Raw genomic sequence first — 12,494 nt, forward strand, 5'->3', positions numbered from 1 at the left:
CTATAATAGTAACAATTAATGATTAATGCTGGGCACGACACCAAAACACAGTGAGCTAATCACTAAGCACAGACAGCAGCTTGTGCTTCCTCCTGACCCTGATCATATTAGCTACCTGTTCCCTCTCAATTTTCCAGTTTTCCCTCATACTATTGGTTCCCTCCACAGTATGTAACTTAAAGCTAGAAAGACATGAGGGAAAAATGCCTCCTCTGAGGCCCCACTAATTGACCGCTATCCATATTGTTACTTTAACAATGTTCACATTTGCCACCAAAACAAGGAACAAAAGTGCTGAGGTTGCCCACAGATCCCCCTTTTCCCTAGTGGCAATGCCATATGCTGCTACATTTTCAGGGTCAAATGCTGCTTCCATTGAAATCAATTGACCCAATCCTTTACCCAATTAATTCAATCTCAAAACTCCCGCTGAGTTCAAAAGGAATAGGACGAGGCCCTTAATATTAAATTGTAATATTAGAAATTTATTTTGAATGAAAATGTGTTTATTTTTTCAATAATACTTAAATTAATTAACATTCATTTTGTGTATAAATAAAGTAAGTTACACTGAATATTATAATACTATACCCAAGTATGAAAGGTATTTAATGTTTGGCTCAAATTCCACTTTTACTCAGTTGAGTAGTTTAGTGCTTGATTTTGATATGCTGATATATATCAGGACGGGTACAATTGAAATCAATGGAGTTACACCAGCATTAAACTGAAGCTAGTGAAATCATAATGAGGCCTACTGACTTCAAAGAGAAAGGGGCAAAGTAAGATTAGGATATTAGTCTTTGCAACTTACAGTAAGAGTTATATAAATGTGTGCTATTGGGAAGAAAATAAGTAATCTCTCTGGATAAAAAATGTTTATACCTCTTTAAATTCACTGTAAATCTAAATAAACAGTGCATATATATACACAAGTATGCAGAGCGGTACATTATGTCAATCTTATTGTCATACATTTATTAATATTATACATAATATCACTTAATAAGAATAAAGTTCTGTTAAAAATACCTACAGCACAGGATTGCTTTTAAAGTAAGATGAATATAAGTAAAATATGAAAAAATAAAAGCAGATTTAAAAAAAGGCTAGAAATAAAGCATTTAATTAAAAATGTAAAGGTCAGGTAATCTGAAAGTATGAATGAGAATCTGTCTTAAACTCAGTGTACTAACCTGGAGAGTTACATCATATGCCTTCATTGCACCAGGACAAGAACAGATTTAAGGGGAAAAAAGAGAAATGAATTCAGTGGATTCCACCAATTTACTGACTTTTTTTACACAGTTTTGCTTTCAATCTTTAGTCATTTCCATATTTTGTAGACAACATCCTTTATATTTTCTATGTAACTGACAACCACAATTTCCATATCTATATAAAATGGAACTTGAACCCTTGATTCGTATTATATTATCTCAGTAAGGTGTCTGCCCATGCCATAGTGTTTCACCTAAGGAGATCTGTTGATTTACAAAGACCACAAGACAAGCTAGCTTGAGAAGCCAGTTCAGCAAGCAGACTATTCTCACCCACCTGCAACCACTACTGCTGTTTCAGTTCAGTCATGTAGGCCCTGTCACTCTCTGACATGCTTCCAGCTGGTTGCCTTACAACTAGAACAGTGTTGCTGCACATGTGCTTGAGGCAGTCATGCTGTTGTTCTTTATTATTTAATTAAAAAGGAAGAGGAAAAAAAGACGAAAAATGACCAAAAATAGAGAGTTATCCAATTTAGGAACTTTTCCTTTCCTACTGACAAATAACATGCCTGTAAGGATATTAGTCACATGCCGTGACATGCTTTGTGACTGGATATGACCTACGGAGAATGAACGTCTACTGATATCTCTACAGCTGGAGAGAGAAATCTGCTTCCTTCCAGTCATAATATAGCAGTAGAGGTGTATGTATGTCTATGTGTGTTTGTGTGTGTGTGAGAGTGAGAGAGAGAGAGAGAGAGAGAGAGAGAGAATGAAGAAAAGTAGTGAAGGCAGGTGGTTATGAAAATACACATGTGGCTAATAAAACCATGAGTTTTTTACCAGTCATAGCAGTTAAATAATTTCAATGGATAGCATTCTCATACCATGCCTGAACAATTTTTAAGGCTATGGAACACCTTTGTCAAGAGCAAAAAAATGTGTTCAGAAATGCACACGAACTCATACAAAGGTCTGCTAACATATACACTAATCTCCTTTAGAAATATCTCACTTTCTGAACAAATCAATAATCCATCAGGTTCTATCATTTATCGTAAATAATAAATCGCAAAGGCATCTCGGTTTGTTGGCCTAGTGAAAAAGAACGTTTTGCCCAAGCGGTATAACAAAGTTCAACATCGCTGAACAAGTACCATTGGAAAAAAGTAATCTTTTCTCTTTAAATTGTGTATCAATATTAAAATTCAGCATTATCTGTTTATTTGAAGAGTGGGTAATTATAAACATTCTTTGAAAACTTTCTACAAAAATTAACAGAAGTATATTGTTTACCAAAAACAGTAAGTGAAATCAAAAGTTAACAGCTGATATCTAGTACCTGCCAGAAATCCATATAATTTGTTGAGTTTCTGTGTTACTGGATTACTTACAAAAAGCAGCTGAAGAAAATGTAATGAAAACAGGCTAATAATCAAACTTTCAGCATGGATAGTTCACTCTTTCAAGAAGCAATGAACTTTGATGGGACTCAGTACAATAAATCACGATGGCCAAATTTTAACAAAAATTTCTTCAGGTCAACGGCAATATTAATATCAGTAAGGCTGTATTCATTTATTTGCTGTCAAACTGAAGGGTTGTTTTTGTTTAATCTCAGACCTTGTTGGAGAAAACTCCTGCAACCAATGATTTAGAAAATAACCACAAACACATATAAACTGGAAAGTTGCAGATTCTCACTGTGTTGCTATGTTCTGTGACTGCAAATCTTAATCTGTCACCCAGTTTACACTGTACTCCTCTGTACTTAAGCTACCATTTCCCCCCTCCCAACACCTTCAGACGTGTCTGATATGTGCATCTAACCAGCAACACTATAATTTTAATAATGACAAGGGATTACATATGATTACTAGTCTTTCTTCTGTCTTGTTTTCCTTTGTCTAAAAATATCACTTAATTTTACATATATTTTGTATCTTTGTCATTGTCTCTTGTACTCAGTACATGAACTGAAATTCCCACATCATATCTGTCTGTGTTTTGTACGTCTAGCAAACTTGAAAACCTGTCTTTACAGCTTTGTGATATTCAATACATTGTCAGTTCTGAGGACACATTGTAAAAATAAACGTATATACAGTTCAGTTCAGACATAATTTCAGTCATACCTGTGATTAGGTTTACATCACATTTTAATACACTGTAAGAGGGTTACCTTGTAAAATGCATTGCCAAAAAGAATTTGTAGCACATTTCACCAAACTATTTAACTCTGTGGCTATCTTTCTTGAATCAAATTGCCATCAGTCGCCTTGAAAATAACTAGCTAGCTATTACTTTGTTCTGAACTGCTAACCACTATAAAGCGTTCCACTACATTCTTCTCCTGATCTCCTTCCCCTCCCCGCCACCAAAAATCAAAGATAAAGTCATATAGAAAAGTCAGATAGAAACACAGTAGAAAAAGCACAGAGATCTCATAATGGCAACAATTAAGTTAGAAATGAATAAACACCCCATTTGCTTTCAGGTTTAAAAGTGTTTGCCCTCCACCCTTGGTTTCATGTAAGTAAAAATCTGTTCCATGTCACCAAAGAGAACTCTTTAAAATAACAGATAAACACACAGAGCTTGTTCCAAGAATTGTATAGAATTTGATGTGCCCAGCTTGTTTGGAGGTGTGAAAGAAACCCCTAATAGAAGCTTTTAATTTGTCATCTGTGATGTTAGTTGTGACTCTATGAAACTACAGTGATTTTTTTTTCCAAGGACCAAAATATTTTGTAAAAGGGAGTTCCCCTCCCCCCTCCACGTTTCCTTCCGGCTCTTTATTTAAGAGCATCCCCCACCCTCTCCTTTCAGGGTGGGATCCTACTAGGTGCCAGTGTCACGTGTGCGGGAACCCCCTTACAACCTGCACGAGGCTTCCGAAAAGGGCTGCTGCATCTTGAAGCTAGACAAGAAGCACTGGAGGGGCGGGGGCAGGGGGTTGAGGAGGGACGGAGGGAGGCTGGGAAAAAAGAAATCATCTCCTCTGACCTCTAGTGAAGTGCCAGGTTTTTTCTTTAGCTCCTCACATTTCCTAAATTTGCAGATCTGGTGTCCCGTTTTGCGGTTCCTGCAGCTGCTGCAGACGCCACAGTTGATGAGCCTCTTGCAGGGCACGCAGACCCCGCACCTTTTCCTCTTCTTCTTGGCAGGGTTGGCGGCCCCTCCTCCCCCGCCTCCCGCCGCCGCCCCCCCTCCTCCGGCGGCTCCCAGGGAGGAGGAGGACGAGGAGGAGGAGGAATGGCTCTGCGGGCAGTCTGCCAGATTGGCAATTTGAAACGCACTGTCTGTGACGGCGGCGGAGGCGGCGGCGGGGGAGTGCAGGGCTGTCATGACGATGACCCCGGGAGGTAATGAGATGCCCCCTAAAGCCGGGATAGCGGAAAAAGTCCCCACGCGCTCGGGGAGATTCATTATCTCTGCTTCGGCAGCGCCGCATTTGAGCTTGTTCATGCATTCCCCCGCCAGAGGTCTGCAGTGGTCGGGGGACAAGGTGGAGAGGAAATTGTTGTTTGCCATTTGCAAGGCGGGCTGCTCGGCTGGCGGGCAGCCAGGCTTGCCCAGCCGCTGGGACTCGTTCCGATGGTGCAGGCTGCTGCTCCGGCCGGCGTGCAGCGAGGCGGCGGCGGCGGCGGCGGCGGAGGAGGAGGATTTCCTAGCGCCGCCCGCGCCGCCGGGGTTGCTGCTGCCGCCGCCGCCGCCGCTGCCCCAGAGCATGGCGGTGGCGGCGGCGGCCGTGGCGCTATCGCAGTTCCAGGGGGACATGCCGATGCGGGCGGCGGCGGCGGCGGCCGCGCTGGGGAAGATGGGGGTGGTGATGCGGGCGATCTTGGCCGCCTGGGGGAAGGCGCCCCCATTGGTCTTGTAGAAGGTGGCGAAGGAGCGGTAGCGCTCCATCTCCGAGTTGTAATCCACAAGGCTGTTGAGGGCCCCCTCGGGCAGGTGGTTATCCTTGGGCAGCCCCGGGGCCTCGGGGTTGGGGCCGCTCTCCACGCACACGTTGGTGTTCATGGTGGCGGGGGGGGTGCACCAGTGAGGGGCAGGGCGGAGGGCCACAGGGGCCGTCGTCTGGAGGGGATGGATGGGGTCGGTGGGTGAAGGGGGAGGGATGGAAGGGGGGAGGGGAGAAGGTTAATCCTCTTTGGGGGACATTTCTGCAGACGGCAAACTGTCAGGCAGCCTCTTCGTTTGCATTCTCACAGGAACGGTGGCAACTAAAATAAAGAAAGTCATGTCCACAAAGGTGTCAGCAAGGCCCCCGAAACGCGCCGCCACGCGCCGCAGCGCCTTTGCACCCGCACCAAGCACGCCACCAGCCCGCCGCCGCCGCCGCTCTCGCCTCCCTCCTCCCCCTGCGTGAATGCCTCAGGAGCTGGGCGATGGGCAACCCCGGGGGAGGCACAGGGGCGCTGACACAAATGCCAAGGGGAAGGGGGCAGGTGGGGGTGCTAAAGACGTGCAAAGGGGTGGAAAGGCGGTAATCCCTATAACCAGAGGGCAGTTGAGTATTATGAAACGGGGGGATCTGGGTGGCCAGAGCATGCAGATGCGAAGTAAAGCAGAACGCAAAGCAAACGAAGGGGAAATTAGCACATGAAGTGCTGAGAAAGTCCACAATGCTTTAGAGAATCAACTGTACGCAAACAGGGTACGAAGAGCCTGCCCACATACAAGCTGAACTAAAGAGGCAGGGGAAAAACGAGGGAGGGAGGGAGGGGGGGGGGGGACTACCAGCTGCCACTGTGTCCTTCTGTGGCTGACGGTCATTAGTTTGAATCCCAGCACAGCTGGTTGTGTTAGGGTCTTAATTCAATGTACCAAGGACAGGTCTCAATTGCACAAACCATTTGGTGGTGGTGGTGCTTGTGGGATAGAGGGGAGGGGGGTGTTCTGCTTGTTTAAAAAATGAACAAGTAGAGGAGATAAAAATATGTAAGCCAGGCATTTCACAGTTTTTGACCTGGAGCCTGCAGTTCTACTAAGGATTGAACATCCCCAATTCTTCTGGAGGCTCTTTTACATCCCCACGCCATGGGGGCTGCCCAAAACTAATTTAAAAAGAAGCACCTCCTGCAGGCATTACAGAAATATACATTGGTTCATTTTTTTAACCCCCCACTCCATCAGATACATGGTTACCTGCTGAAGTAAACATTAGTGGGTTTGACAGGTTTATTATTAATATTTTTAGAAAAGTTGAATGCAGGAATAAGGATTTTTGGGCCTTTTATTTTTCATGGGCCATTCTTTATATCTCATGGAAAGGGGTACTTTAGTGTGGACCATGGGAAAAGAACCACTATTTCAGTATTTAGAAAGTAAAGCAACACATAACTCAAACATAATTCTATGATCAGACTCTGTTTTCTAGATTCTTCACCAAGGGATTTAATTAATATTAGCATTTTATTTACTTCAGGGACACCAAATGGGGCCCAGTACTGTTTCAGGCTAAAATATGTATAGTTCAAATGATTATCAATTATAGTAATTAGGACCATAATTAGATTAATGAACCATTCATAGCCCAACCTACCAAGTGCAAAAACTTCATCATTAACTGATGTTATATTCTAAAAAACAGGGTTTATGTAAACAAATCCAGATTATGGTAGAATAAATCTAGATAAGAAACCTCACCCTTCTTTGGATTAGGAACTAGTATGCATCTTTCAATCACAGACCCTAATCACACATGAACCACCTCTATTTTCACGTAAGGAAAAACCTGAGACTATTGCTCCCTTCAGGGGTCTGATGGCAAAAAAGGGTGCCCCCAAAAAGCTCCAGGCTAACCACAGACTTGGAAGAGAGAGGCTAAAAATTTACACATAGCAAAAACCTCTAGTTTCTATAAATGAAACTGTAACCTCATGTCCATAATAACTACTCGATAAAACTAGTTTGGCCAACCATGTGTAGAAAATTCAGACAACTGGTAAGGGAAATGTATTAATAGTTTAGCTTTTTTATTCAAAATCTTAAACAATGCAAGCATTTTGTGGTTTATTTTCACAGTACTAAAGTGGCTTTTCTGCATAAAATCTTTCTTTGCTTGCTGCCTCTCCAGTCCCCCACCTCCTATCCCCCTTCAAGGTTTATTGCCACCAGAAAGGAGAAAATGATGGTGGCCCACCAACCAGGTCATTATTGTTTAATCGATGCATCTCTGGAGCATGAAAAGGGTACCTAAGACGCAGCTATTGATTTTTTCTTAACTATAGACCACATTTAAAAATAATAATGAAAATAGCTATCCAGGCTGCATGATTTGGTTCCTGCTTAAGCCAGTGTGCCTGTACATGTTCAATATTGCATGTCTGGTCTGCCAGAGACATAGAGATCAAAGGTCATATTTAACATTCAGGAGGAGGGGCGGGGTGCAGATTAATTAATAAATTAATACAGCGGCGCCTTTTATTGCCCCACGTCTCGCATTAATCTACTTTTACGATCCTAGAGGACAGGAACAAAACCAGCCTCTCCCCCCTAAAAAAAAAAAACCCAACCAAAGAAACAAACAAAAAAAAGCAGAAAGAAAAGCAAAAAGGGAGAGCAAGAGAACCAAATAATCACTTACCAGTCTCTTTATTTGGGGGGCTCGAAATTGCAGACGCTCCCAGCCTGCCTGCCTTTAATTAGTTGCACATCACTCCCTAGCACAAAGAAGAAGAAATATCCAGATGTGTCTTGGCAGCTCCTCAATTACAACTTTGATACTTGTAAACAAACTGTGAAGGGGGGCGGTGGGAAAAATAAAGACGCCGATCCACTCAACAAATAACTGTAAGTGGCTTCCCCCCCCTTGTTGCAGAGAGAAAGGAGGAGGAGGAAGGGGTGGGGGAGAGGAAAGAGCAGGCACTGGGTGAGTGTGTGTGTGCGTGTATGTGTGAGAGCGCCTGGCTGTGTGCTCGGTGGTCTCCTCTCCCTGCGCGCTGCTCTGGGTCCGTCTCCAGTCGCTGTGTGCGAGGGAGGGAGGGAGCCAGGGAGTCTCTCCCTCTCTCTCTCTGTTTGTGTGTGTGCGGGTGTGTGGTTGCTGGGGGAGGGGAGGGAAGAGGAGGGGAGGGGGTGATTGGCTCCGAGGTGAGGAGGATGCAGGGATGTGGACACCTACTGATGATTGGCTGCAAATTACACCGGGAACAGGAGGCGCACACGGGCCACTGCTTCGCTCCACAAATCCCCTGCTCAGCGCAGGAGCCAGCCACGTTCGCCTGCCATCCCCGCGAGCAGGAGGGCTCGCTCAGTAGGTGGGGGGTTCCTGGAGAATCATTTGTAAGGAGCAGGCACTTGGCAGAGGCTCCCAGCCCCTTGATTCCCCAGCAAACTTGCCTCGGTGCGGGGATGTGGTGGCTGCTGGGGGCAGGCAGAGCCGAGCCGCAGAATGGAGTGGGAAGGCCCTTGCTTGTTAAAAGGATGCTTTTCATGCGCACCCAGCCTCACCCCCTGCATAACCATTTTCAGGCGGCCGCCTGGAAGGAGCAATTTCTCTTGAGAAGCGTTAGAGGAGGAAAAGAAACGGCTGTACTGAAGAATGCTTTCAGAGCTGCATTGAAATGAACATAGCCTGCATCTGGGAAGTCAAGAGATGGGAAAGACCTATCAGATCATCCAGTTCAGCTCGCTGCCAGTGCAAATGAATCTAAACCTTAATACTATTAGAGGAGGGTCTGAAATGAATATTGTAATGATTTGCCTCGCCTGCTCTTTATTGACTTCAAAAATATTATTTCTGTCTCTGTAGGGAGGTATAGAATTTGCCTGTGATATGCAAGGACTGTAAGTGCAAGTAGGCACAAGTTTCTGCTTTGGATTTGTCAGGCAGTGACTTGAAATAAAACTGTTTTAAAACTTTGATGCTTTGAACATGCAGCCACTAATGGATCCACATGTAGTTTACATTTAACATACAGCACTTTTCAACATTTTTATGATATAGTGATCTAATCTATGCCCTCATATTACTGATGTATGATCATGACATTTGTATCTAGTCTCATCAGCCATGCATGCTTAGAGAGAGAATACTGGCAGGTTCCTGTATCAAGAAGTTTGCAATCTGAGGACCCAGTTCTGCCTATGGATCTATACAAGTAACTCTTAAACTTCAATAGGTATTTCAGGGCCCAAATTACACAAAGCGGCTAGGAATGACCAAACATTCCAGATAGTTGAAACAAATGGTTTAAAGTTTAGGGAGGATCACCTTTGCAACAGTGAAAACTTGAGATATGCCTATTAGGTAAGATATCCCTCTTTTAGGGAACCATAGCACTGTGGTTGTGTCAGCATTTGGGTTATTAATGGGGGATTTTTTTCTGGGGTTTGCAACATGACTGTGTTTCATTTGGATCTGAAAATTAACTGCATCAGTGATAATGTTTCAGTTAAGGAGTACAGAACAAACTTGGACCAGACCCTGCAGTCTTTACTCAGCCTTTACTTAGATTTTGTCACTTCAACAGCTCATAAATGGACACAAATCAGACATCAGGAGTGGGAACACACATAAACCTGTAGGGAAACATTTTAACCTACCTGGTCACTCAGTCTTGGATTTTAAAGTAGCCATTCTTCTACAAAGGAATTTCACCACCCAATTACAGAGAGAGACTGCAGAACTGGAATTCATCTACAAATTTGACACTGTTACCCTGGGCTTGAAAAAAAAACATTATTTGGTTAACCCACTACAAAGCCAATTTCCCCTGCCTTTGACATCTGAATTTTCACATAAAAATCTATCAATGGGACATGTTCCACCCATTTAATTAGCCTCATTTACACGGGTCCTAAAAATGACAGGTACTTCTTTTGCTATTATAGATATCTTGGATTCTGTTATTTCCACTCCAGCTCATCTGATGAAGTGGGCTTTGCCCGTGAAATCTCATGTTTCTATATATATTTTTGTCAGTCTCTAAGGTGCCCCAGGAATACTAATTGTTTTTAAAGTTATAGACTAACACAGAGACTACCCCTCTGAGGCTTGAAGAGTGAAAACTCAAAAACAGTGCTCTCAGCAAGGACTCTACAAGCTGAAATACAACTGAACAAATCATAATTTTTAAAACTAACATATCTGTAAAAATACAGCCTGTCTGTGGTTTTTTTGCAAACAAAAAAGGGCTACATTAATTGAATAAATTATGTATCAAGTTTTTTATCCATACTAAATTGTTAGGACACTGGCTCTCAAAGGGACCTTGCCTGGTTTACTGCAAATGAGCATGGAAACCAAACAGTTAATTCATAAATAGATATGATTATTTTTTTAAAAAAATTTCAAAACAAAATCTTAGTCATTTATAAATTGTGGGAAAGGTGGGAAAAGGCTATAATTTAATTCACTTTATTGCGCTCATATAAAACAAATGAAGGCATTATCTTTAAACTGAAATCTTTTAGTCTTTTCATGTATAATATGAACTAATATTCTCTGGGATATTTCATAGGAAAAACTACATTTAGAAAAGTTATACATTCACAGTAACTTTTTCTCAACAAAAAATCATGAGGAATTTTGGCGCATGGATTTTGTGAGCATGAGCAATGGCTGTGTCGATGCTCCACCAACTAAGAAGGATTTACATGGTAGGTGAGCTGTCGATTAGGTTTATAATCTGCATTTTAAAAGTCCCTAAAGTCATATTTATATTATAGATCATTGTGCCTCATTTACCACCGTTATAGCGAATCAAGAAAATAATCTGAATTTTTAAAAGTCCTTAAATACAGAATCTGCATTTTAAAATGTCTATACTTACATGTTTACACAATATACTGTAACAATTTCAAAATAGTCAGTATGGTCTCTTGTGACAACTCTGCTGCACCTTTCAGAGTATTATTTATCTTACTTTGATATTGTTTTGGTTGGGAAGAAGGAATATAAAGGTAAACAATTTATATTTAAATAAGGACATATATTACCCGGGCAACTCAGGAACATTTTGTGTTAAGATTCATTCTCAATCCTTGTCACTTTGTTTCTAAAGTAGTACAACGATCTCACAGCAATGTTATGTGCCATCTGTGTTTAATTTTCAGTGTATGTTTCAGACATGGTATTATTCTTAATTTTGAATGCACTTGCTTTTGTCACTTGGCGTCATCACAACATAAATATCTCTCAAATATTTTTGTTTGTTAAATTATTACTTTGAATGAGTTATACTTTTTAATAACCTCATAGGAAAAATGAAAAACTCAGATAAAGTTTTTCATTCATTAAAAGGAACATTCAATTTACTTGTGTTCTATGAAATAGATTACAACACAGTATTTAATTTTTTGTTTCTTTTGTGAAAATGTTAAAGATAATCAGTATCTTTGGAGTGGGTCAGCTCTTAAGTATTCTGTGTAAAACCCTTTTTTAGTGATCGTTTGTTTTGTTTTGATATATGATTATATCTTATTTTACCTATCTGCACAATGAAAGTAAGAATATAGCAGGAATGGATTACTGGAAAATACTTAATAACTATGAGTTAATCAGCCACTCCACACTGGAATGAAAGGAGTTAATAGAAGCCTGCCAAACCCAATCCCAGAAAGGAGCAATGGAGGTGATTTCTCCAAGCAGCCTGGAGAGACTGCTTAGGAAGCAACCAACTGGAGGGAGGATGCCTGAAACAGCCAATCAGGGCCAAGAAGGCTGCAGCAAAAGGCGCTACAAGGCAGAACAGGGTTAGTAGCTGCAGGAAGCCCAAGGAGTGAGAATTGTGTCCTTAGCAGGCTGCGGCAAGAGTAGCACCTTGGACAGAGCAGTTGCTGTCATGACCGGGGGAGGGGGGGGAGGGGGGGGTGAGACAGTAGCAGGCTCCTGGCTAGATCCTGGCCCTGGGTAGCTAAATGCTCAGAGGTAAGGGCGAAAAAAGTGTTGGACTATGGAGAAGTGACCAAGGAAATTGAAGCAACATTGCATAGAGTTAAAGAGATGCATCTGGAGGCTGCTTTATACAAGATTTGTGGATTGGGACCTGGAACAATTGGTGAGCCTGGGAAACCTCTCCCCCCCACTCCCCACCGCTGCCCCCGTTTGCTACTGGGAGAGTGACTGATGGACAATATTTCCAACCTGAAATGGGCAAACACAGATGGTGACACGGGCCCATGAAGCCTAATCCGAACTAGCTAGTTCGTGCCGTGTGTAGCCGCGAGGCACGCAGTCCGAACTAGCCGGCATTTAAAAATGGCGCCAGCCGGCTTCATGCAAATGAAGCCCGGGAAATTCAAATCCCGGGCTTCATTTGC

General features: G+C 42.5%; 1 protein-coding gene and 1 long non-coding RNA gene across 3 annotated transcripts in view; one reads left to right on the forward strand and one right to left on the reverse strand.

Moving 5' to 3' along the window:
- LOC106731716 (CXXC-type zinc finger protein 4) overlaps positions 1–8,696 on the reverse strand; it is a 26,787-nt gene extending 18,091 nt beyond the window's left edge. The window contains exons 1-3 of one of the 2 annotated variants that reach the window (XM_075929685.1): positions 7,819–8,696; positions 4,230–5,452; positions 1,197–1,217 (exon numbers count right to left, since the gene is read on the reverse strand). In XM_075929685.1, the coding sequence (XP_075785800.1) occupies positions 1,197–1,217; positions 4,230–5,249 (1,041 nt within the window). In that variant the 5' untranslated portion in view covers positions 5,250–5,452; positions 7,819–8,696. The remainder of the gene's footprint in view (positions 1–1,196; positions 1,218–4,229; positions 5,453–7,818) is intronic. The other variant, XM_075929686.1, reaches the window with a different exon arrangement.
- Positions 4,449–11,377, forward strand: LOC142829554 (uncharacterized). The gene is made up of 2 exons (XR_012904057.1): positions 4,449–4,588; positions 8,703–11,377. It is a non-coding gene; the product is annotated as an uncharacterized LOC142829554 (long non-coding RNA).
- Positions 11,378–12,494: the final 1,117 nt, after the last annotated feature.

This window comes from Pelodiscus sinensis, chromosome 5 (genome assembly GCF_049634645.1).
Source record: "Pelodiscus sinensis isolate JC-2024 chromosome 5, ASM4963464v1, whole genome shotgun sequence".
NCBI classification, from domain to species: Eukaryota; Metazoa; Chordata; order Testudines; family Trionychidae; genus Pelodiscus; species Pelodiscus sinensis.